The sequence below is a fragment of the Atractosteus spatula genome, chromosome 4 (assembly GCF_055471065.1).
Source record: "Atractosteus spatula isolate fAtrSpa1 chromosome 4, fAtrSpa1.hap1, whole genome shotgun sequence".
NCBI classification, from domain to species: Eukaryota; Metazoa; Chordata; class Actinopteri; order Semionotiformes; family Lepisosteidae; genus Atractosteus; species Atractosteus spatula.
In genome coordinates, this window is record NC_142709.1 from 8,061,062 (window position 1) to 8,086,485 (window position 25,424).

The window sequence follows — 25,424 nt, forward strand, 5'->3', positions numbered from 1 at the left end:
GGGCTAAATTTTGAAAACCACTGTTGTTGTTACTACTCCTGTTCTTGCATTTGAATGTCTTAAGTATTTCTATACTTTAAAGGAACAGACCCAATAGAATACAAGCATGTAAAAATACTGCTTTTGGAAATCCGCGTAATTTTTGTTTGTTAATTTCGCTGGGCGAAATTAGAAAATATCGAGATATCGCCGTGAATGTGTTTTTCCAAACATAACGAGTTGGCTGTGAGCTCGCCTGACGGTAAGGCTCTATGTTTAAGAAAATAAACGCCGTTTTCCGTCCCAACCACGGACAAAGAAGTAAGGATGGCTGCCAGTCGGACCTCTATCATAAAGCGTGTACGGTGAAGTTGGTGCGGAGCACCTCGATGCTCATCGTGGGAGACAGTCGTCAGAAGACGACCGACTCTTCTTTAAAAAGGAGTAAAAGCTCCATAAGTATTGAGTCGACCGCACTTTACTACTATAAACAAGAGGATCGGGTCTGGTTATACTCTAGGACTCAGGACTGCCTTCAGTATCTGGAGGATTTAATGGCTTTGAGGAGACAGTACCTCAAAAGCGTCAACAATTTGAAAAGCAACGTCAACAAAGCAAACCATTCCTCGGCGTCTACAGAGGCAAAGTCGGCTTCTTCGCCATCCCCTAAGAAAGAAAAGAAGGTAATCTGCTGAAATATCCACGTGGTACTGTAGTTGTTATTTCACTGCATTAGTTTTTGACTCTTTATGTTTTTGATGCCGCCGGTACTGCCCCAGCAGTTTGGGTTATACTGTATATCAGTTACCGAAACAGACCACAGGAGAAGTTCGCATATACTGACATTAACATAGCCAGATGAGAATCTCAGTTGTGGTATCAGCTGAAACCTGGATTTCTTTTCCTAAAGAAATGTTAATTCGACAAAATTAAGCATTCATTGATTTTTTTTAACAATCTCCTGTCTCACTCTTTTCACTGTATTGTGATTCTCAGACAACGAAAACAAAAGCTAAGGCGCCCCCTGTTCCTGACGAAGTCAACACTCTTGAGTATTTTGATGCGGTCATTGCCAGTTATGACTCAGAAAAGAAGAGTAAACCATATACAGATGATGGACATGCAGATGTTGACTTCATTGGTAGGTGTCTAAATATGACCACTCTGTTATAAACTATGTTTTGTGATTATCTGGGTTTGTGGTGTTGTTGTTGTTATTGCTGTTGTTGTTTTGTGCCTTTTCCTTCTCAAATGGTAGGACAGAAATATCCCAAATATACCCTTCCCTTAATTTGATATTCAGCACCAAAATGATGTGAAGTAAAACTAGATTATATCCATCTTGATAAAACTTTGACTTTGATTGCCTCTTCACTGTTCCTTACGTGGAATAATTTCACAAGCAAATGCGTTTATTAATCTGGTATTGTTCTGAAGAATCCCCAGGAAAATTAAAATATTGTTTTCTTTGTTGTTACCAAACTTCTTACTCCTGAAATTGTAATGTTTTCTTAAAAGGACCCAATCTGTGATGATTGCATTGTGCGCAAACAGACAGACGATGTGCATAAACCGACGTGATGAGTGTGTGTGTGTGTGAATGTGATGAGTATCTGTGTAAAGTGCTCTTACTATTGGAAAGTGTTTCCAAAGGAATACATAACATAAACACAGTAATTTAAAGTAACAAAATAAATATCTTCTATGAAAAAAGTCATGTTGCCCAATTTGAAATGCCTGGAAGATGTATCACATATAAGGACAAAATACATGTATAGTCTTCGGTGATTTTCAATCTGATTGAAAACAGCCTTGACCCCCTTTTCTGTCATTTAAATTTGAAATGATTTGTATCCCATCTGAACTCTCACTGACCTGTATCCAGCCAGCTGTGAAGTAGTCAACAAGTGTGTGCACGGCCCCAGTGAGCCTTTTCTCCAGATGTGAACTTTAACTAGCATTCCTTAAAGGCTGTTGTGTGTTCTCTCATGTTGTATTTTAAGGCTAGAATAATATTTCAGAAATTCAGTTACATCCTAATGAAGGCAAGAGAGAGATCAATATGTAAAAAATATTTGGCGCGGCTCAGCTAGCTAAGGGAATAGCAGCCTATACAAGGCTGGATGCATTGCCCAAAGCCCTCACTACTGTGTGGACTGGGCCAAGGAATTTGCTGCAGGGGTGCAGATGGGGAGGCAGAGGGATATGAGAGAGATAGACCAAAGGAAATCCTGGTGCGAGACTTATATATGTAGGCAAACAGAAGTGAGATTAGGATGTAATCTAATCTGTTATAACTGGATATTGTTGATTAGACTGTATTATGTTCCTAAATTGGGGGATGTCAAATTGTAAAGTGTTCCTAATTGTCTGTAATATTTGTTGAAATTACTTTCAGAACTTTATGACATTTCGTAAGGAATATTTATGTTTAATTACAATCCTAGACATCCTTTATCATTGTTAATTTTGATACAATATTACACATATTTTCTCACTAAATCAGAAATACAATCAGATAATGAAACACCTATCTTGGAGTGAGGTTTAATATATGTTTCAATATCATCTGCATAGAAATTGTAATTCAAACCCTTTAATTTTAGTATCTCACCAAGAGAAAAAATATGTAAATATTGAATACCATGGGGGTCAAGTATTGAGCCTTGTGTAACCAATCCAACCTAAGAATTAAATGTACCAAACAAATAAAATATTGAAACTCACTGAGGCAACATTTAAAGTGGTTACAGGCAGTAATGGAGACACAAAACAAACTCTACAGCTGAGTAAGTAAAACGTTATGGTATGCAATATTTAAAGCAGCGCTGAGTTCTAAGAAAAGTCAGATTGTGTTACCGAAGCATGCCATTAGGAGAGCATCAGTGACGTTAACAAGTGCAGTTTCAGTGCTGTGTAATTGTCTAAATTCATATTGAAAGGGTTTGCAACGTTAATTGAGAGTGAAGTGACTAGCTGCACCATAACATGTTCTTATATAAAGTCAGAGATGGGCCTAAAACTATCTGAGTTGTTCCAAAGGAGTTTTAAAGACTAGAATGACCACAGCAGTTCTAAAATTTGTTGGAAGTAGGCCAGAGCCTAGGGGGTCATTTATAATGTTAAGCTCCACAGGACAAAAGCCGGGGAGCTAAACTAGACAAAGGGAATGGAGTCGAACAAACAGGAAGTGGGTTTCATGCGTGATACTGGTTCAGTAAGGCATGCAGGAGTAAGTGGTGTAAAGTGACAAAGAGGAGAACTAGCTAACCAGCAAAGTCAGGCAGACAAAGAGGCAGTGCTGTAGAGGCATGTGGAGAGTAAGAATGAGTAATGTAAAAGTAATTTATATGTTCTGTTTGAAAGCTGAATGCTAGTCATTTTATGCAGTATTTCCTTCTGTACCATGTTCTCCTCCTAGTTGCCACCAGTACCAGTGACCACGACTTGCACTCTAACTGGATGCTAAGGGATCCTAGGCGGTTCTCCATGGATGAGGCAAAGCTGAAGAAGTCCAGCAGGAAATCTCTAAGGAGTAATGGGAATGGAACAGTCAGTAGCCAAAAAAAGCTGCAGAGAAACCCGATACATTTACCCAAAGTTGTAGAAAGTGCCTTTCAAACACTACGATTCAAACCAAAACTGAAGAATAAAAATGTGTGACCTCACATTTAATCCAAAATTCATCTTTCCTTAGTTGTTTTTTTTTAATTAGTTTTTTAATCTATTAAAATCTAGGATTTGTTGTTGTTTGTTTGTTTGTTGGCAGGATAAGACAGCTTGGCCATGTCGAACAGAAAGCTCAAAATTTACAGTCATTGATCTGTCACTACACAACACTGAAAAAGCAGTTTAAGAGAAAAGTAATCAATTTTAATATCCTTTAAAACCAAAAAATGTTTATCTACAAAAATGCAAAAATCAGATTTGTGCTTCAGAGATGGATTATACTGTATGTTCCCATATGAATGGACTCCCATAGTTATGTCACTGAAATTCAGGTTTATTCAGAAGAAATGTTCACATTTTTTCAATATTATGATATAATATTGCATATACTGTATATAACAGAAATAATAGGCCCTGAAGAAAAGTATTTATGTGGAATTAACAAGACCATTAAGAATGGTAATAAATACCTCTAGATCAAATAGTTGTAATTGATGAAAGAATCTGTGGAAGCTCACAGTGTTAATTATCTATGAATGTGATCATTACTATTGACCTATTTTATTGACTTCCTGTCGACAAACTGCTCAGATTTCTAACCAAAAAATAAAGGAATATACAGAACAGTTCTGTTTCCTGGCCAACTAATGGGAGATACACTGTTCCTTAGTTTCTCATGAATAATGCACAACATAGTTACGTTCAGAGATATCTATTTCAGGGGATTATAAAGCTTCCTTACAAGTACGTGCACTTTCTGGAAACATTTTTTCAGTTGTCAGCTTCAGACGTTAGTCAGACTCGCAGCCATTCCCAATAACAGTTTTCCCATCACAAATTGTTTGAACTATGAGTTAACTTGGAGCCATAAAATAAAATGAATGTTCTTTGATGTTGTTTATTCATTTGTCAGGAACATTGTCACACGTCCTACATCTTTGTTATGGCTAACAGGAAAAAGTGCTAAGCCAAAAAATATTCAAACATAGTAAGTGAGCTCCGTTTGGCAGGATGAAGCTCGCTGGTTTATGTTCCAGGATAACTATGTCTCAAATCAATGACATGAAAATATATATATTTTTTAAATAGTATCATATAACTCATGTGGAAATCATAAGCAGTAAACAAAATCTCATTGAATACAATTTTTTTCAAAGTGATTTAAGTGGAACACAATTCTTTCTACTATATAGTGGATGCATGATTAAGACCACTAGATGGTATCTCATTTTATGTGAATTAAGACAACGACAGAACATAGAACTTCTTTGTATGTTATAAAGTGATATGATATAAAGTTGTCAAATATTAGTACATGTGCTGTTTTCTTTTTTTTATTATAAACACTTTGTGACCACTTCAGTTCCCTTAGAACTTGTTTAATACAAAATATTGTAAATTTATGTTAAGTGCTCTTGTTTAAAGTATTAAAGTTTTCATTATCTTTGGGGTATTTGGTTATGTATAAACAAAGCAATTTCTGTTCCTCTGGGATACAAATAACATGTGCCACTAATTGGAACAAGTAAAAGGTTTATTCCATGCTGAAAAGAAAAGAGAGGAAACACAACGTTTCGGCTGTGAAGCCTTCTTCAGGCCTTCTTCCCACCCGAAGCCGAAACATTGTGTTTTCTCTCTTCTCTTTTCAGCATGGAATAAACCTTTTACTTGTTTCTTTGCAGACTATTCATGCTGACGCAGCTACCCACCTGTGCCAGTAATTGTTGGGTAACAGATAATTCCACTGCTGTGCATACTGTAGGTGTTAGGAGGTGATAATAATAATGATTATAATAATTGCTTACACTTATATAGTGCTTTTCTGGACACTCCACTCAAAGCGCTTGATAAGGAGTTATAATATATGTATGTAATGAGCATCAATGATTTATTCAAAGCTTCCATTGTTGCTTTGTACTATTATAACAGCTTTGACTGTTATTCATACAGCTGAGCCTGGGCAAGAAGAAACCAAATGTTTGTATTTGATCAGTTCATAATTTTTATTGATCCTAATCTGCAAAACATTCACTGTAAATGAGTTAGGAATGTGAAATTATGGCAGCTATCTCACACATTCACTAATTACATCTAATGGACTCATTGCCATTTTCATTGTCTGGCAGTCTTCATCATTAAAATCCTTTTTTCCTCTACTTTGTACTCATACAGCTAAATGGGTACTTTGGTACTGCAAAATACATACAGTATATAACATGATTGAGTGTTAACTACAATGGCTACACTTTCAGAAGATGCTATACAATTGTGTTTCTGCAGGAAGATTGAGTGAAGACAGTGAAACGTTTCAATTGACTTTTGTACAGTAATGTAGGTATGTTGAAAATGACTTAATTTGGTATTTAGAGTTTCATGTTTGCTGCCTTTTCTATAATCCTTTCTTACATTTTTTTCTTGGATTTTGCTCTTAGTTTTGTATGATACACCAATCATCGATTAGCTGGAGGACAGTTAAAATTTGGTCTTTGCAGTTCAATATTAAATGAATTGAAAGACACTCTGTGAAGTGGTCTGTTCTTGAAGTTCGACCTTTGTGTGTTTTGCTTGTCAAGTATGCTAGAGAGTGCTGCCGTTTTAGTTTTCTCTTTGGAATTCTTTGTTAGAGGTAATGTCCCATATTGAACACAAGATGGCAGTATATCCCAGTCTTTTACGGAGTTTTACAAATTGTGGCTTTAGAAAATGTTTGAGATCATCCTTTCTTAATTAATTTTCAGAATGAATCCCTCTTTAGAATAATAACATGACATTGAGCCAGGAATAGTTGTACAATAAGTTATGTGTTCCACATTACATGAAACACCACTTTATCAGCTTATGGTCTCAACCTTTGTGTTGCTTCAGCCTTCAATGCAAACACTGGGCAGAAACGAATCCAAAAAAGAGAAAACTAGAGAGGATCAATGACTGGGGAAGTGCTTGTAATATAATTCTCTTTTTAAAAGTCTCTTAATTGAACTTTGGGTGTATTAATTATCTCACTGCACAGATAAAGTAACGATATGTGTAGATTTTTTTTACCAGTTATTTTCTTTGCTTTTGTATTTCTTAGCACTGATTTGGAAAGCCACTGACAAGAAGCGCTATCTATTTACACAGTGACCACCGAACAATTTATTAAATGTCATATTGTTCAGAATGGATTTTGTTGGCCAGGACACCATCTGCCATCTGAAATGGAAAAAAAAGGTGTAAAATCAATTTACTGGTGTGCTCAACCTGTGTGTCGGCCAATCCCTTTACCAGAGGGCCAGGTTTAACTTGCTAGGGGCTGAAACGACACAGCTTGTCTGGACACTAGAATAGCTCATTCCCCATTGGGGGTGTTTATGTGGTCTGTGGGGGACGCTTTGCTTCTGAGATGCAGAGCTGACTGATATAAGTCAAAAGAACAGCAATAAATGAAAAGAGCAACAGAAGGAAGACGAAGGCTGCACAACTGGACACAAGGACCATAAGGATGGTGAGTACACCCATTAAATTCAGATACCTAGGAGCTTAAATACTTAGCCCTCATTTCTTCTTTGGGATGTATACATTTATATTTTTTTAAGAAATGTACTTCCATTGGAAATGTTTATCCAGACGTGAGCTTTCAACCCTCGACTGCAGAATTTTATATCATAGGTATATAATGAGGTTACTGCTTCAGACCTAATATACAAATAAAGTAAAATATTAACTTTGTTTTTCAAAACCTTGTCGTATTTCAGTCCTACAAAACAAATATTATTAATGACTCACTTGTGGATTGTTATTGTTTACAGTATGGATTCATCAACACCTGCCTTAAATCTCTGGTTGTTGAGAAATTTGGTGAAGAAACATGGGAGAAACTCAGGTGTGTACTGTAGGAATATTTTCGTAAATATTAAGGTATGTAGAGAAATGAATATTCTTGTGAACAGTGCCTTAAAGGGCTTTTGGTCAATTACAAGTAATAAAACATTTTAACGACAGACAAAAACTGTAATGTTTCTATAACTCATAAATTTATTAAAATAATTCAAACAAAACTAAGGAATTTACTTTTAGTTGAATTATTTACTAGAGAATTTGAGATTTTTACTATTTAGAATGGGAATTAACTTCTTTTCTTTTTATTATAAAAATTTAAAAAATATAACAATTTTAATCTCTGTTAACTTTTTTCTGTTGTAAACCATTGCTGTAATTCAGAAACCTGTGAGCGCCTCACTTCATCAAGATGAAGTACGGCAACAAATTCTTCATTCAACAGATTATAACTATGCTATACACTACATATACTGTACTTATTAACTCCTAAAGATGACATTGTAATAATCAACAGCCCCGTAGTTCCCTTTTTCTGTCCTGTGAAATGGGAATAAAATACTTCGTTTCGTTTATTTTATTTTTTCAGGATCCAAGCTGAAGTTGAGGACACCTTCATGACCTACGAAGTCTATGATGACGTCATCACCCTCAGACTGGTGAAAGAAGCCTGTAAAATGCTCAGTAAGTCCAATCTTCAACTTGGCTTATTTCTAAGCTTTTTTTATGTTCTAAAATAACACAAACTCCACCCTCAGGTTACGTTTAGAATTGGACTTCAGTTCAGGAGTAAGATTAGATTCAGAGATAGGATCAGATCACATTGGGTTGGAATTAGGTTTAAATATAGGTTTACTGTTGGTTAAGGAGTAAAGTTCCTTTTCTTTGCATTGTCAAATACTGAATGAGTCCCTTTGCAATCTTATTCTCTTAATTTTGTGTTTGGAGCATAGCTCTGTTATTTGGATGAATATCCAACCCTTAATTCTACTTTCTAAGTGTCTTTGTCTCTTATTTTGCTAGCAGTCACTCTATGTGCAAGGAAGTGTTTAACATTAGGTTTAAAGTTAGGGTGCTGGTTACAGTTGTCCGCAAGATGAGTTGGCTATCAAATGTTTCAGCTGCAGTGTCCATCATCAAGACTTTCAAGGCCATCGGGATGCTTGCCACCCAAATCGAAAAATGTGGCTTGGTGATGAAGGTTTTGCAGGGTGCCTCCTGCGTGGCTCAGTCAGTAAAGGTGTGAAGTAAATAAAGGCCCAGGTGAATCCTGTGCTCCAGAAACGCAGGTTAGAGCCAGGCTTGACATCACAGAGGGTAGGGTGGGATTGGTTGGCCGGGGCCCTCTTAGCAACACAGCAGCCCTTCTGGGCCTCTTGGCACCTCTTATCCAATCAGCACCCAGTTTGCAATATGGGGCTGTGCAGCCTGTGCAGCCTGTGTTAGACGTGTTAGAAGATGAGTGGCTCAGAGTTAGGTGGGTTGGAGGAGTCTATCCAAACGTTGTTACTCTTCTCTATGCGTTATCATGAAGTTCATAGCTTCAAACCAAGATGTGAAATACACATAATTGCCTATTCCAAATTGGATGGGAATAACAAAAAAAAATGTTAGTCCCAAACAGCAATTCTGACTTTTCAAAAAAATAAAATAAGAAACTTTTATCCACACCAACAATTGGGAATTGTCATTCATCCTCTGAAACCTACCATTTTACAGTATGTATGACCTCGTGAATCTGGGGTCTGTATTTCTTTTTATGTACATAAAAAGAAAAGACAGAAAATAGCAATTAGCAAGTAACTCCCCGGGATTGCATAAGAAACACAGATTGAGCTTTTGGACAGCCATGCCAGCAGTATGATTAGTACAGAAATGTGAAAAAGAAACAAGGAGGTAAGTCTTTGGGGATGTTTTGCATCCTCTGATCTTGGTGCCCTTGTTAAAATTCATGGATAGAGGGATTCCAAAGTGTGTCAGAGTATTTGAATCAAAACCCTGTCTCCTTCTGCTAGGAAATGCAAACTTAGTGACACATGAAATTTCTAGCACAGTAAAGACCCTAAAGTACACCGCCAAATCATTAAAGAAACATAAAATCAATGTTCTTGATCAATCAACACAATCTATGGGACTCAATCCAATTGAAACTATGTGATATGAATGAAAGACGGCATCTTACAATCATAGGCTGAGCAGTCTGAGGGATCTGGAGCCGTTCTGGATGGACGAATGGTTTACAATCCCTACTGAAAGGGGCTTAAACCTATTAAAAGCCTCCAGGAAGAACCTTGTCTGTTTTCAAAGAATAGAGGATCTGTGCCGTGCCACTTGCTGTGCTGTAAATAATTTTGAACATTGTATGTTTAAGAAAAGTGTACAGTTATTTGGGGTCATGTTTGTTTTTCACATATCAAACTCTGATCATCTTCACATTCTTCTTGTTTTCATTTAATCATGCAAAGTTGCACGAACTGAAATGTACGCATGAATTTGTTTGGCTAAACCCAGATTTCAGTGCCCTTCTTGAATGAATTTTGCGGCGCTTGTATGCAAAGGGGCGAACATGGCAAGAACCACAACAGGGAGCAGGTTAATCAGTGGTGGGGTTTCCTTTGGCTGAAGAATGGAAACAGGATGGAGTGGAAGCCCTCTCTGTGGGACTGACCAGAGAGAAAGCACAGCACTGCAGAGCCTCTGAGGCTGCAGGTGTTAACAATGTCCCCACTGAACTGGGTTACTTTTCTTCTTCTTCGCCATGGATCTGTCTCTGTGGATTCTGTTGCATTGCCCTTCTGGGTTCTGTAAGATTTTGTATTTCATATCTTCTCTACCGTTTATGCCAATTTTTTGGGATATTCCTTTGCTAATTGCAGTAACCTATTGTCACGCCCTCTGCAGCCAGAGGGCGCTCCTTCTCTGTCCTGTCCCTGGTTTCCAGTCTGCTGTCCTTCCGGTCCCTCTCTTTCCCTTGGGCTATATATTTCCGGGTCTTGCACTCTGTCCGGGCTCAGCATTGACGTTCGGATGTCCTGAGACCCGCCTAGCACCAGGTCGCCCCACGTCCGCTCCCTGAGGGCATAGGTTTCTATACGGCATTCCTGAACTCTTTGCACCAATGAGCCCGGGACTTTTTCCCGTCTCGCCGCTACGCATATGGGTCTTTTTCCGCTCTCCTGCTCCCCACGGTTAGTCCCTTTGGACGTCCGTGACACCTATGACCAGTAGAGCACATATTGAAACTCAGATATTAATCTTTTTTTGTGTGAAATTAGCATATTATCTTACCAAGCTGTGCTGAGCTTCCAATTTTTCAGCTTCTTCATCTTTAGTTAGTGACGATTTCCAACGAATATCAGGAAATTGTTTATAATGTGACAGGATGTCACTGACAGCATTAAAGCACCACTGTCCCAGTAAAACATCTGTATTAAACAATCTGACTTGGACAGCTGATATCCCCAGCTAGTCTTTTAAGGACATTTGTGCTTTCTCAAACCTTCAAAATCCAAGTATTTTCCACAACTAAAAAATGGTATAACAAGAACTTTCATCTTTCGGCAAACTCACTAAAAAGAACTAGTTGACACGGCTTAACTATGATTAAAAAATTACAATACATCACTCATACCAGCTGTTTTCATAATGCTTGACACAATTTTTATATGGAAGCTCATTGCACAAGGATAACTAACGTTTTCCTTAATACAGGTACTCTATATATGTTTTTGTGACCACGTCTTATCCCAAGCAGTTCTCTAAAAGCCTTTCAACTCCACCTCGCACCAGATGTGTCTTCTGAAGTTGTGCTGAAACTCTTCGGAGAATATTTCTTCAGCTTCTGCAAGATGTCGGGCTATGACCGAATGCTGCGCACACTAGGGGGGAACCTGATGGAATTCATTGAGAACCTTGATGCTCTCCACAGCTACCTGGCACTTTCCTATCAGGTACTCTTGCTTCAAACATGGATGAAAAACTGTGTAAACGTTTCCGCAACTTAACAATTGTTTTCAGTGTCTAGTATGGGAAAACTTAGACTTATTTTAGGGGGAAGTAAAGAAAGTTGTTGTTCACTTCCTAAGTCAGAAGTAACTAACACACTCTGCCCTCAGTCTGACCAGATGTTTGATTACTGGTTTTTTAATTAATTTCTTTTATCTTTTTATAAACACTGGAGGATAAATGCTGTCAGCAGCCCTAAGTTATTTTTATAAAACAGTACTGCTGTCAAAAATGTTGGTGATTTTTGGCATATAAGCATCTTACCAGAGGTATAGTGATAAGAAAAAATCTGGTGTCCAAGATATTTGACATGGTTTGACCAGCCCAAAGTATAAGAATTAGGGAAAATTGAAGAATTATCATTACATGTTAAAGAACAGTGGAAGTACAGTAACATCTATTTTGTGATTTACCAGTAATATGTTAAGGGTTTGATAGAAATATAAAAAGGAAGCTATGTTCTATGCATACAGCAGATTTTAACCACATTATAAAACAAGACATACCACTTTTGCACATAATTTTTCTCAGTGGATGAAGTGGCCATGCTAGGGTCAAGGAAAACTCGCGTTTTTAGAGATTTCACTATTATACTGTTACTTTTGGAACTTTAGAAAACAATTTCCTCTTTGGAGTTAGAGATGGTCCTGACTAGGCTGAAAGATGAAAGTTGAAATCTGAAATTTGTATTTTTCCTGTCGGCACTGGCTGACATATTTACTGTACCTATTTGGTCTGTGATCAGCAAGAAACCTTTTTGTCTGGTCCAGGAAATGAATGCCCCCTCCTTCCGGGTGGAGAGGAGAGAAGATGGAAAAATGCTGCTTCACTACTATTCTGACAGGAGAGGCCTGTGTCATATAGTACCAGGTAAGAAGCAGAACACAGTGGTGGGAGATGGAGGATGAAAGGCATACAGTACAATTCTTAAAGGGCTAGGGAGTAAGTGGAAGTTGAAAGGAGTTTTCTTTTTTTTCTGATAACATCTCGACAAGTGCACCATAGTCCTTTTGTGTAACCTAGTTGTATTTCTGTGTTCCAAGGCTTTGTCAATGGCACAATTTTTTACAAAGCAATATTATTTTTCACGATCACAGGAACACATGAAAAACATGGTCATAATGTTTTTACCGAAACCCCTGGCTAAAAACAATGTAGTGACAGGTATTGCTAATTTCAGATCAAGAGTGTAAAAATCAGGTGTCATGTATTTTAATTGTTGGCCAAACACTGAATGAAGGGGTTGCTTGTCGTCTGTTTTTCTTGTTTCATGTCATTTTGTCTACTCTGTGGTTCTAATTTCTGTAAATCAAGAAAGCTTCAAGAAGCTTTTATACTGAATTGCAGCAAAAAGGTTCTCTTCAAAATTGAATCTAGGTAGGTGTACCACAGTGGTATATTTTAGTGGAGTTTTTTATGCCTGATAATTTTCTCCCCTTGCTCAGTAACTGGCAAGAATGCCTCTAGATGAACACATGAAAATATACAGAGGAAGTGAAAGTAAAATGTGACACCTAAGACCTTGTAACAAAGCATGTGATAAAGAAGTAAGAAACCCGAAATCGGTAGTGGAAAAATTCAAATAACCTCCACTCTCTGGTTTAATCTTGTTCACTCCATTTCCTACAGGAATAATTGAAGCGGTAGCAAAAGACTTTTTTAACAGCCAAGTCAGCATGACCATCCTCAACCAATCCGAAGAGGAAGAGCGCACTGGGAAAAAGGAGCACGTGGTCTTCTTGGTTATTCAGAAGACACACCTGGCGAAGAGAAAAGCCAGACCAGCAGGCGGCACAAGCACCGACAAAACACACGATAAAGAGGTTCTTCTTATATGTACAAAATGAAAGCAGCGTGTACTTTACTAGCCACAGATCTACACATATCCTTGTTGGCTTGGTAACAAACACCCCCCAAATGAATGGCCCCAAGTCATTTTTTAATTAACAAAAAGTATAATTTGCTAAAACCAAATTGTTTCACATACAGTATGTTATTTTGCTGCTCCATCAAAAATCAATACACCAATGATCACCACATACTAGTAAGCCTAACTGCACAGGCCATTTGTTTGCATAACTGAACTTGTTTGCATAACTGAACCAAGGACATAATGTAAATACAGAAATACAGAAGTGGTGATTAAAGCTACAACAGACAATCGAAAAACACCATTTATACTGCAGTTTTGCCTCTTGCAGTTCAGGGTTTTGCCAGAAAATAATTTAAGAATGACCATCTCTCCAGTGTAGAATAATAAGGGCAAGAAATGTGGACAGTGTGTAGTGTTTTAAGAACAAGGGGTAATGTTGGTAACCACAGAAGACTGCATTCAGTCTAGGGCTGTCTAGACATTGTGTAAAGTGAATTAACTCCAACATACTTCTATTGCTTATTATGCATTTACTCTAAGGAGCCTTCAGCAATCATTAAAAAGACAACAACAGGGTCCTCTAACCTCAATGTGTCATATAGATTATTATGCTTTGTTTCTGCAACAAGGGCATGATTTACACAGGGCTTCCTGAATTACACTGAACCCACTGACAATGTCAGACAGGAATGTAAATTAAACTTAAGATGCTAGTGCTAACCTGACTGTGTCACCTGCAATTTCAAAGACACCAGATCCCAAGTCACTTTGAAGTATATTCCTCAAATCTATCCTGATAATGCAGTTTTGCAGCTCAGAACCAAGAATTGTGGTTCTTTGCTTTAAAAAACGTCACGTCGTTGCCATAACTTACCCGAACAAAAGAAAATATTTTAAGGAATGCATGATGGCATTCTCTTTCTTTTCCATGGCTCATACACCCTAAGGACTAATGCCTTGGATACGCCAGTTATCACAGTGGACTTTAAGGTGCATCCACACCAAAATTAATTTTAATTAAATCCCATGTTTCACCAGATATGTCCTTTGAGAATACATTTTCATCTAGACTGACAACCTAGCCAAAAGGCTTGCAGTGCAACAGCTTAGAAGACACGCAAAGGAAGTGAAAATTGTAATTGAAATGAACACGAGAGAGGGTTAAGAAGTGCAAGTATCCAGCAGAACTGTAACCATATAACAGAGGGATGAAGGCCATGCAACTGAAGCAGACAAGTGTCAATCCCAGCCAGACAGAACAAGCAAACAAGCCACATCAGTGTACATGCCGTACTGTAGGCACATAGCCCAGTCTATTATTACTATTATAATTACTATTTAAGAACACAAAAAAGCTGCAAAGGAAAGAAGGCTGTTCGGTTTAGCTGGCTCATTTGGTAGCTTGGTAGCTCAGTGAGATGAATTTGTCCAGCCTTTCTTAAAAGTATAGTATAAAGCTATAATGTACTTTTGTGGTATAAATACATGATTATTCTAAACACAATATTCTAAGTAAGGTTTGACTAGTGGTTTAAAACATCTAAACAGTCCCTGGAATTAAATCTCACACCTTTTGCTATATACAGTACCTAGGCACTCAGTTTGTTTCTATTGCTTACCCATTTCGTCTTCATGAGGACATAGAAGAATCTACGTAAACACCTAGAATCCCTTTCGCACAGAGCTTAGAAACATCCATGTGATGTGCACAGTGAATGCCCATTGCCTACAATTAGAGAATTAATTATTTATGTGGAACTATCAGAAAGTGAAAAGCTATCAGAAAATCTTAATCTAACAGGCTTATATCCTATGATGCTTGTTGAAAGAACTCTAACAGATTAGTTAAGCAAGACCTAACTCATCTAAGTATATGGTGACTGTCCCCTACAATGCTATTGCCATACATATTGTGCTCTAGTTCTGTTTCAATTATCTTTCCCATTGCCTTCTATGTAATAGAAGTAAGACCTATTGAATTACTTGACTAGGCTTTCTTGATGGATATTTCCAGATATTACCCTAACGAATCCAAAGAGGAAGAGCTCACTGGGGAAGAAGGAGCATGCGGTCTTCTTGGTTATTCAGAAGACATACTGTACCTGGCGGGAAGAAGCAGGGGGGTTATGCAAACAATAGTTATGCAAACAGTCTATTAATAGATCTTGTTATATTAAGTGTAACAGGTAAAAATACCACCAGGCCATAGAGTTTTTTTATTGGAAGTGTTTCCAATACCCATAACAACTCAGCCTCGTCTATGCTAATATTATAGAACATTCTATTTGCTCAATTTGAGGTGTGTTGTCAGTTTTTAATAGGTCAACATCTGCAAAAAATATTAATTTAACACATTAGCCTTTTCTCTTTCATTGTTTAAGTATTTCCCGCAATAATTAGCTTTGTTACAAAGCACCTTAAATGACAAAAGCTGCTACAGAGCTCTGTATAACATTGAGGTATTAATTATTTTTATGGTGTTTTGATATTCTACAAGTGCAGAATACTGTATCAAAACACTACAGTCCATAATAACAATTTTGTAGTTTCATCTTCTAAATCTAAGAAATAAAATCCTTTTCTAATTGAGTGCTAGGACCTCCACTGCCTGCCTGCACATCTGATAGTTGTGATTGGCACAGGTTCTGATTTAAAGCAACATCTTTTGTATTCCATCCTGCTGCAGTGGATACACCCACTGGAACTATGACTTTGAAGTGACTCTCTGTTGTCTCTCACATCCTGTGTGTGTACCTTTAGACATTCTGTCTGTCTTTGAGTTCAAACTTATTCAAAACTTATTGATAACTTAATATTTTGACTAAAATGACTTTAGGCTGGTAGTTTTTCTTCCAGTGACTTCTTTGTTCTGGGCCACAATTAGGAGATGGAAGAAGCTTTAAGAAAAATGAAGGCAAAGTATTCTGCACTGCCTCATTGCTCTGGAAGAAGAACACACTGGGAAATTCTCAGAAGTATTGTCATGTTTGGACAAGGTTGGTGTTTTCTAACATTTAATTTAACATAGACAAGAGAAAGGGTGAAAAAAATATTTTCAGCATGATTTTCAAAGAGACAAAATAAAATGTGTCAAAACTTCTACATTTGGTTTAGGTCACCAAATATGTGATTTGTAGAAAGCTTATATTAAAATGTTGTAATGTCGAAAATAATCTCACTCACAATATTCGGGAGTTTCTTATAACATCCGTAGGTTACTGTGTCCCATTATATGAAGTCAAATGAAGGGAGCATAGTTTTTAATTCTCAGAAATTAGGACTCGACCTGAATGTGTAAGGAAAAAATGTTTTCTCATTCCAAGCTGTTTACTTTTCAGATTATCAAGAAAAGAGGTTTTTATTGTAACTGTACTCATACGAAACATCTTTTATCTATGAATATAAAGTATGCAATTTATTTTTATTTTGCGGCTACTCATATGTTTTGTGCTCAAATGATAATTCTCTCTCAATGTCTGCTCGATAGTTGTGGACTTTTCATACACAGAGTCATCATTCTGGGTCTCATTTTCCTTCAGGCAACTTGGTGAGTTCATTCACACCATTCTACCCCAGCAAGCTGTGGATCGAGGAGAAAGCTTTCTGCAACGCATTCCCCTTCCACATCGTCTTTGACGGGGCAGTAAGTTCAGTTGTAATCCCACAGATGCCAGCTCCATACCATTGGCATACAATACATAATCAGCAGGGTGAAACAAACCTGTCTCAGGAGGGTCAAATCCCCAGCTCACAATCCCTATTAGTGTGAACAATTTGACGCTTTCCGCTTCACAACGATAGGAAGGCAACACTGATCATCTGTTCAAGTCAATTTAACCTTGACAATGCCAGTTAAGAGTTTGTGACATCATTATATCCAAAGAGCTTGCCTGCGAGTCCACTCCACATTTTCTGATTAGCAAATATGTTTAGTCCCTAAGTCTCTAATTCAATGTATTATATAAAATAATTAAAAGTGTGGTTTGATAGAATTATAATACAGGCTTTTTAAAATATGTCTGGTTACTACCTTTACTTTACATACCAATTTATAAACCTATTAAAAGACTATTCTCTGTCTGGAGACTTATTGCAGTGATTTATGGAAAATGCTGTGTTTTTCTACTATGGCTATATATTTCATGTAATTGCCCGAACCAGTTATCATGATATACTCCATTGCAAAACAATATATCGTCTGGCATCTGGTGATGGGATCATAAAAATCCAAATGATGGGGCTTACTAGTGTTGCATGACAAGTGATATGTGAAAAGTGAACAATTTCTTTGCACTCATGCCATATCTACAGTATGTTGTATCGTTTCCATCCTTGCTTATCTTGATAATGCTTTCATTTTCTTTCCTCTTAACTTAGTGTCTTATTAAGAAAGATGGTGCCTGTTCATTCTCTTTTTTTTGTCTAACGGGGGCCTGCAGTGAATCAGTTGATCAGTTTATAGTTTTTTTTTTTGTTTTAGCAAAACTAAAATTTATGAACTATGTAAATAAATGAAAACATAATAATACTGCTTCAACTGAGTTTTTTGATTCTCTGAAATTAACCGATGTTTCACAGCTGAGGGTGAAGCAGTCAGGAGTCAACATCCAGAAGTTTGTGCCTGGGCTGCAGACCATGGACATCCAACTCAACGAATACTTCAGCATCATTCACCCCCAGGTCACCTTCACTATCGACAGCATCAAGAAATTCATCAACAGCCAGTTTGTCCTGAAGACCCGCAGGGAAATGATGCCAGAATCTTCAAAGAATCAGCCTATGCTCAAGCTCAGAGGTACTGCCCCAACAAGATCTCCCCAGTTTCGCCAAAGGTATCACTTGTGCTTTGTTACTGCCGGGCACAAAGTCATAATGACTGGTAATGACCACTTTGATGCACTATCTGCACTGCACAAAAGAGTAATTCTTTTTATTGCTTCTGTTCATTTTCTAAATGTTGATAGATAGCTCTGTCAGATCTCCAAACAGCCAAAGCATGGATGGGAGTCATTTCATAAAAATTATTGGTTCCTGGGAAGAGTTGTACTGCCAGCCCAATGATGACAGAAACGTGTGTACTGTACAGTATGTCCTTGTCCTCACAGGGCAGATGGTGTGGATGGACGCCTTGGGCTGCATGGTGTACCTGTGCTCTCCCAAGCTGCGCAGCCTTCAGGAGCTGGAGGAGAGGGGCATGCACATCGCGGACATCGCCCAGCACGACACCACGCGCGACCTCATCCTGCTCAACCAGCAGCGCCTGGCCGAGATCGAGCTCTCCAACCAGCTGGAGCGCAAGAAGGAGGAGCTGCGCATCCTCTCCAGGACCCTGGAGGTGGAGAAGAAGAAGACGGAGACGCTGCTGTATGCCATGCTTCCCAGGCACGTCGCCAACCAGCTCAAGGAAGGAAAGAAGGTGGAAGCAGGTACCGGCATCACACAGTCTATGTTTCAGCATGTCAGAACCGGATTTCAGCAGGATGGCTCAGCCCACGTAAAGAATTTACTGTACTTTATACGTATTTGAACAAACCGTTGATCAGCTGTTATGCTAAACAAAATATCATGCAATCAACTAGTCAAAAACTTTCACAAACTCTCAAAGCCACCAAGATTTTCAAGTGCACAATTTAGATGGTTTCAGAGTTGACCTAGAATATAATTCTGTGTGAAATATAACAATGAAATATAAAAAGTGTTTATTTAGAATACCATTCATGGTATTCCAATTATGTTTTAGGTACAAATCTGCAATGAAAATGAAAGTATTGGTTTTTTTTTATTTATTTGTATTTATTATCTTCAGCCAGGTCTATTGTTCTATCTTCTTTGATTTTTGGAAACTGTAAGTGCCTCCCTTTTGATTCTGTCTGAAGCCCTCAGTAGGACTAATATGGCTGACATGGAACATTGTGTTGAACAGGACAAGTACTGTAAGTGCAGTCAAATAACAAACAAGTAATCGGGATAAAAAGACTTAACAAAAAGGAGAAACAGTATTTTCAAGTCCCTGCCCTAGCTTTTTTTTCTTGTTTACTGTTGAAAGGTCAGCAAAAGAAGCTATGATATTGTTGTTGTTTTTTTTGTTAATTGGAGACATGACATTCAATATCTCACAGCGTTTAGTTTTTGTTCTTTCTACATATCCTGAGTCCTTTTTGCGACTTTAAACAAAAACATACAGTATGTCTTTTGCACGAAGTAACTATATATATATATTTGTTTGTATATACTACATTACAAATACAATACAAAATTACAAATATAATATTACATTGTCTGAATGTGCCAGGTTAGAGAGCAGTTCCTTTAAGGAAGCCTGATTGCAATGTGTGGTATTTTTTTAACGTGTGGTTTTGTCTTCTACCAGGAGAGTTCAAGGAGTGCACCATACTCTTCAGTGATGTAGTAACATTTACCAACATATGTGCAGCATGTGAGCCGATACAGATTGTCAACATGCTGAATTCCATGTACTCCAAATTTGACCGACTGACAAGCATCCATGACGTGTACAAGGTATGGCTACTGTGCAATGTAGGCTGCTCTTCTGACGTTTCTAATGTCTCCTTACATATTCCAAACACTTTGTCTGATGCACATCCAGGTCTGTTTAAACAGTTAATGCCTGGTTAGTTATTTCATCTGTCTACTTTGTAAGCCTGATAATGAAGGAAGACATTCTGTTTGCAAAGTATCAAATGTCTGTACAGTACAGTATATGCAAAAAGAAAACTCATTTTGTCACTCTTATATTACATATATTTCTGCTTACATGCACTTTTGTTTGTCCATTGATCTCTATTTAGCTTATGACTTGGTTAGCCAGAGCACAAATAATATGGGAAAATCTAGAGCAGACTGAAGACCGAAGTAATCTGTCTGAAAGTATATCTTCTCCAGGTTGAAACTATTGGGGACGCCTACATGGTGGTTGGTGGTGTCCCGATTCCAGCCGACAGTCATGCAGAGCGAGTGGCAAACTTTGCCCTGGGAATGAGAATTGCTGCAAGGGAGGTGACAAATCCTATCACAGGTGATCCCATCCAGGTAACAGTCTGAGTCTGTGATGCTTTCTCTCAATTCACAGTCTTTTAAGACTTCTTAGGCCTGCGCTGCATTGTGAACAACAACATAATAATGATTAGCTCCTTACACTTATATAGCGCTTTTCTGGACACTCCACTCAAAGCACTTTATAGGTAATGGGGGATCCCCTCCACCACCACCAGTGTGTAGCTCCGCCTGGATGATGTGGCGGCAGCCATAGTGCACCAGTACTCTCCCCACACATCAGCTCTCAGTGGGGAGAACAGAGTGATGAAGCCAGTTAGATGGGGATTATTGGGAGGCCATTATCGGTAAAGGCCAATGGGACATGAAAAAGGCCTCATACACTCACACCAGGGCATTTTAGCCAATTAACCTACCAGTATGTCTTTTGAGTGTGGAAGGAAACCCACACAAACACGGGGAGAACTAACAAACTCCACACAGATAGCACCCCAGGTCTGGAATTGAACCCAGAGTCCCAGCGCCACCAGGCAGCAATGCTAACCACTGCACCCACCCACTGCCCTGACAATAAATATCTAAAATCTGTTTAGATATAGAATGAAACAAGGACATTCCAGGAAACGTACAGTTTTTTTGAAAAAGGAAAACACCAAGACTTAAATTAAACTATAGTTCGAGTTTTGATATATGCAAGGTACAAAATGAGAGAATGGAAAAATTCTGTCACATGTCATGGATTCCTCTTTTGAGTTTGTGCTTAATTCCTTAAGCCCCTGTGCAGGTGGTTTTGATGTGTTCACAATGTTAAGCAGGAAGCTATTGTGAATCTCCCAGATCAGAGTAGGTATTCACACTGGACCAGTGCTGGCAGGGGTAGTAGGAGAGAAGATGCCCAGGTACTGCCTGTTTGGAGACACGGTCAACACTGCTTCCAGAATGGAGAGTCATGGAGTGCCCAACCACATCCATCTCAGCCCCACTTCGTACAGGTGCACAACGCTTAAAATCTTACCTTGGTAATGTCAGATTAATGTTCATATACAGTATAAAAGCAACATGATCATTCAAGGAAACTTGCTCATCCATACAGTTATTTATTAGTGTTCACATACCTCTAATGGCTACCCCACTCCCCCAACCCCATGTAACACACACGCAATAAGGTCAAAACTTTCATTTTGTACTCTAAATTAGTGTCAATACCACCAGCTCCTTAATTTAATTGAAAATTAGCAGGATCAATCCCTGCCTTAATATAACAATTAACACAGAACTTAACTTGAAACCACCAACTCCTTAATTTAACTGATTAATGGCAGGATCAGTCAGTGTCTTAATATAACCATTAACACACAGTGTTACACTCTGGATCTGAACCTGCAGACTACAGGATGCTGTACTCTGCATTTTTTTCTTTCAACTGATGGAGACCCATTATAATTAACCACCAAATCACTTGAATTACTGGGCTATCCTGCATCTTAGTCTGGACCAAGTATAGTATCATTTCAAGAACCGTCATAGTCAACTGCCGTTTTTAGAGATACTGTATATTACATTTAGATATCTGCATTTGATCATTTTACTATTTTCATTAGAGTACCTTGATGGACAATTTAAGGTTTTGGACCAAAATGCAGTCACACCATTTTAATGTCGATGAGTTACCCTGAGGAGTTTTAACAAAAATTAAATTAAAATTAAATTAAATTAAAGTCTGCGATTTATCGGACTTTAATTTAATCTCAGTTTCAGTGTCTGCACCAAAAAGAAAAAGGGAGGAAAACAAACTGACGAACACTAGCATTATAATTATGACCTATTTTGTCCACAATGTAAATAAAATATTGCATTATTTTCTGTTCTTCAAATTATAACACCCGATCTTTCTACAGAGCCCTGGAAAACAAAGGCTTTGAGATCAGTGAACGGGGTGAAATTGAGGTGAAAGGCAAGGGAAGGATGTCTACCTTCTTTCTTCTCAAGAACTTACAAGCCTCTGAGGACGAGATAATGGGCAGAGAGCTGAAAGAGCCACCGTTGTCTGTGGAAGATAAAGAAGAGACAGCAGACAGCAGAGATGGTAGGCAAGTGGGAAAACTCAGTGGTTAAATCTTGACTAGTAAAATAAAAAAAAATTGAATTTCACAGAACTAAAATTAACTCAGGTATATTAAAATGAATTATGCTATTTATGGTACTTAACTACTTATGTCTGGAAATACATTTGGATAATTTTTTTCTGAAATATATAAGCTGCCAATGTCCTTAAACACATTTGTCACTCAGGTATGCTCATTCAGGAAGATAACACTGAGCTAAAAAATTACAGAGCTAACACAGCTCTTTTTAGTATAGAGCTTAGTTTTGTTGGAACCATATTCATATATTCAGATATAACTGAAGAGTAACTGCCAAGTCTTTAGTTCGTCAAAAGGACGAGAGATAACTATTGCCTCAATGTAAAATATGGGGCAAATCGGAGGAAAAAGAAGCAAAGTTAAGTAAAAGTTACGAATTATTATACCTACAAAGAAAACAAAAACCTTTTATCATTTGGTAAAAAATAGTGTAGGCTCCGATGAGCCCCAGCACAATGAATTGGGAAATATGAATGTTTTTTCAACTTTTTATTTTCTCCCCAAGATGACACCATGGAGGCTGAAAGCAGGAGACTAGGGGCTGCTGTGCAGGAAAAGAGCCAGGGGACAACACTGCCACCTGGTGGTGACCTTTCTAATGAAGCCATAAACTCCAAATTCTGCCACCTGCTTTAGTCCACTAATGACAAGTGCGCAAGGGGTTAAAACTGGCTTTTACAGACATAGTACCAGTTACTGTACAAACTATGACATTTATTCATTAGTGTTGTTACTACAATTTCATTGCATTACTTTTGTGCAGGGACGGCTATCTTGTGTAACAGTAGATTATTTTGGACTGAAATCCTGAAATTATTGAATACTTCCCAGGATTAATAACAAAGTAGAAAACGGCTATAATGTGTTTAACTGGGACATAACTTCAGATTTTCTCATTGTGTAAGGCTGGTAGACACAACTATGGTGTGTTTTTATAATCTAATACATTTTAATTAAATTTAATAATTAAATTAATTTTGAGGCCATTATCTTAAGATTTGAAGGTACCTTCACACTCCTTTTAAGTAAAAGTCCAAAACTAAAATCACCTGAAGCAAGTGCCTCCTATTTTCTGCCCTAAATAAATGTGCACACTTACTATGTGTGTCCTTTGCTTCTTCTTTCATTGTTGAGTTATGCTTTCATTCTCTTTGGCCTAGAATAAATCAGAATTTTGATCCACATACAAATAACCAATTGTAAAACCACTTTTTCTTCATTAGACTGCTTCGGTCAATAAAAACCCAACCTGAAGTACCGAGTGTTCGTTGAAGTTTGCATTAAATAAATCATTCATGATAAATGACATTTCAGAACTTTTTTCTTCAGGTATATGGACATTTAAATATTTTAACCTGAATATGGCTCTTATAGCATTATTGCTGCTCTTTCCTGAGCCCTTCCCTGTACTGTGTAGTCTAATTTCAAAATGTGTTTGTCTCTTTGATGTAAGGAATATCCAACATGGAAGCATAATGGATTCATCTACTGTTCTGAAAGAAGGACATTCTGAACAGTTAGTGACTGCTCCGGCTAGTCTTGCAAGTGCTAAATAAATGTGAAATTTGCAAATGAAGTCCTCCAACCTGCAGTTCCGACCCCTTCAGGGTACAAAATAAACTAGATCGGCCCCTATTCATCTCGCAGCCTCATCAACAGATTTACTGCTGCAGCAAACCATCTGCCACAGACGAAACCCATGCTGACACAGAGCGTAGTCTTTAAAGAGACGTTTCATTTGCACCTGCTGGCTACACATTTGTGTTGTATGAGGACAGCTGGCTTACAGGCCTTTTCCTGCTTGAGCTATACAGTATGTCATTCTGCATGTCCATCTCGGACATTATCACAGCACCCAGGTGATTCACGGATGCAGTGAATCAGCATTTAAATGGTAATCGAGTTAACTAGATGCAGTGAAAAGAGGGCTACAGAGATGAAGCATGAGATCAACAGGACTTCAGCAAATTTAAAAAGAAATCCATTAATGAGGCTATTGTCTTTTGTACGGATTCCCGACTTAAAAATAAAAAGCGAAGCCTGTGGATGATAAGTCAATTTCAAAGCACTCAGAGGCAGACTACAGAGTTAAAAAAAAAAGTATTAGAATACTGCCAAATGAAAAATCAACATGGATCAAGCTACACAGTCATGTTGTCCAAGCTTCTTGCCTGGCCTCTTTAAAGAAACGGCTGAATGAGATTCTCTGATCAATTAGCTACTAATTATTAAAAAGGCTAGACAGGCAAAAGGCATCACTTTTGTAACCATTTTTTATGTTTCAGCTGTTTAAAGTAGCTGGTAGATTATACTAATATTTTTAATATCAGGGCCATATTGTCATACGAACCTGGATAGCTAAATTACAATAATACAGCTTTGGAGATAATAATAATTCCTTACATATATATATCTGGACACTCCACTTAAAGCACTTTACAGGTAATGGGGACTCCCTTCCACCACCACCTGAATGATAAGACGGTATGCTCACCACACACCAGCTCTCAGTGGGGAGGAGAGCAGAGTGATGAAGCCAGTTCATAGATGGGGATTATTAGGAGGCCATGATTGGAAAAGGCCAGGGGGAAATTTGGCCAGGACACCAGGGTAACACCCCTACTGTTTTTGAGAAACACCCTGGGATTGTTATGACCACAGAGAGTCAGGACCTCAGTTTTACATCTCATCAGAAGAACAGCTTCTTTTTACAGTATAGTGTCCCCATCACTATACGCATAAGGCATAAGGACCCCCACAGACAGGGGGTGAGCACCCCCTACTGGCCCCACTAACACCTCTTCCAGCAGCAACCTTAGCTTTCACAGGTCTCCCATCCAGGTACTAAGCAGGCTCACACCTGCTGAGCTTCAGTAGGCTGCCAGTTGTGAGATGCAGGATGATATAGCTCCAGTCAATGATAA

General features: G+C 38.1%; 2 protein-coding genes across 2 annotated transcripts; both read left to right on the forward strand.

Moving 5' to 3' along the window:
• The first annotated feature begins 251 nt into the window (after window positions 1-251).
• c9h13orf42 (chromosome 9 C13orf42 homolog) lies at window positions 252-3,642 on the forward strand. The gene is made up of 3 exons (XM_088913058.1): window positions 252-662; window positions 976-1,120; window positions 3,401-3,642. Exons 1-3 carry the CDS (start codon window positions 252-254, stop codon window positions 3,640-3,642), a joined length of 798 nt encoding a protein of 265 aa, XP_088769184.1.
• Window positions 3,643-5,824: 2,182 nt separating this feature from the next.
• gucy1b2 (guanylate cyclase 1, soluble, beta 2) lies at window positions 5,825-23,136 on the forward strand. Its single transcript, XM_088913059.1, has 15 exons — window positions 5,825-5,836; window positions 7,437-7,510; window positions 8,054-8,148; window positions 11,254-11,414; window positions 12,240-12,339; window positions 13,099-13,292; window positions 16,227-16,338; window positions 16,882-16,985; window positions 17,921-18,137; window positions 18,448-18,768; window positions 19,713-19,861; window positions 20,246-20,392; window positions 21,194-21,348; window positions 22,255-22,442; window positions 23,006-23,136. Exons 1-15 carry the CDS (start codon window positions 5,825-5,827, stop codon window positions 23,134-23,136), a joined length of 2,160 nt encoding a protein of 719 aa, XP_088769185.1.
• The last annotated feature ends 2,288 nt before the right edge of the window (window positions 23,137-25,424 follow it).

Bases quoted from the DNA above. Each gene is read 5' to 3' on its own strand.
- c9h13orf42 (XM_088913058.1), top strand. From the start codon at position 252: ATGTTTAAGAAAATAAACGCCGTTTTCCGTCCCAACCACGGACAAAGA. The intron at 663-975 runs GTAATCTGCTGA...TGTGATTCTCAG, and splicing joins CCCCTAAGAAAGAAAAGAAG to ACAACGAAAACAAAAGCTAA. The intron at 1,121-3,400 runs GTAGGTGTCTAA...TTCTCCTCCTAG, and splicing joins TGCAGATGTTGACTTCATTG to TTGCCACCAGTACCAGTGAC.
- gucy1b2 (XM_088913059.1), top strand. The intron at 13,293-16,226 runs GTTCTTCTTATA...GGCCACAATTAG, and splicing joins ACAAAACACACGATAAAGAG to GAGATGGAAGAAGCTTTAAG. The intron at 20,393-21,193 runs GTAACAGTCTGA...TGAATCTCCCAG, and splicing joins TCACAGGTGATCCCATCCAG to ATCAGAGTAGGTATTCACAC.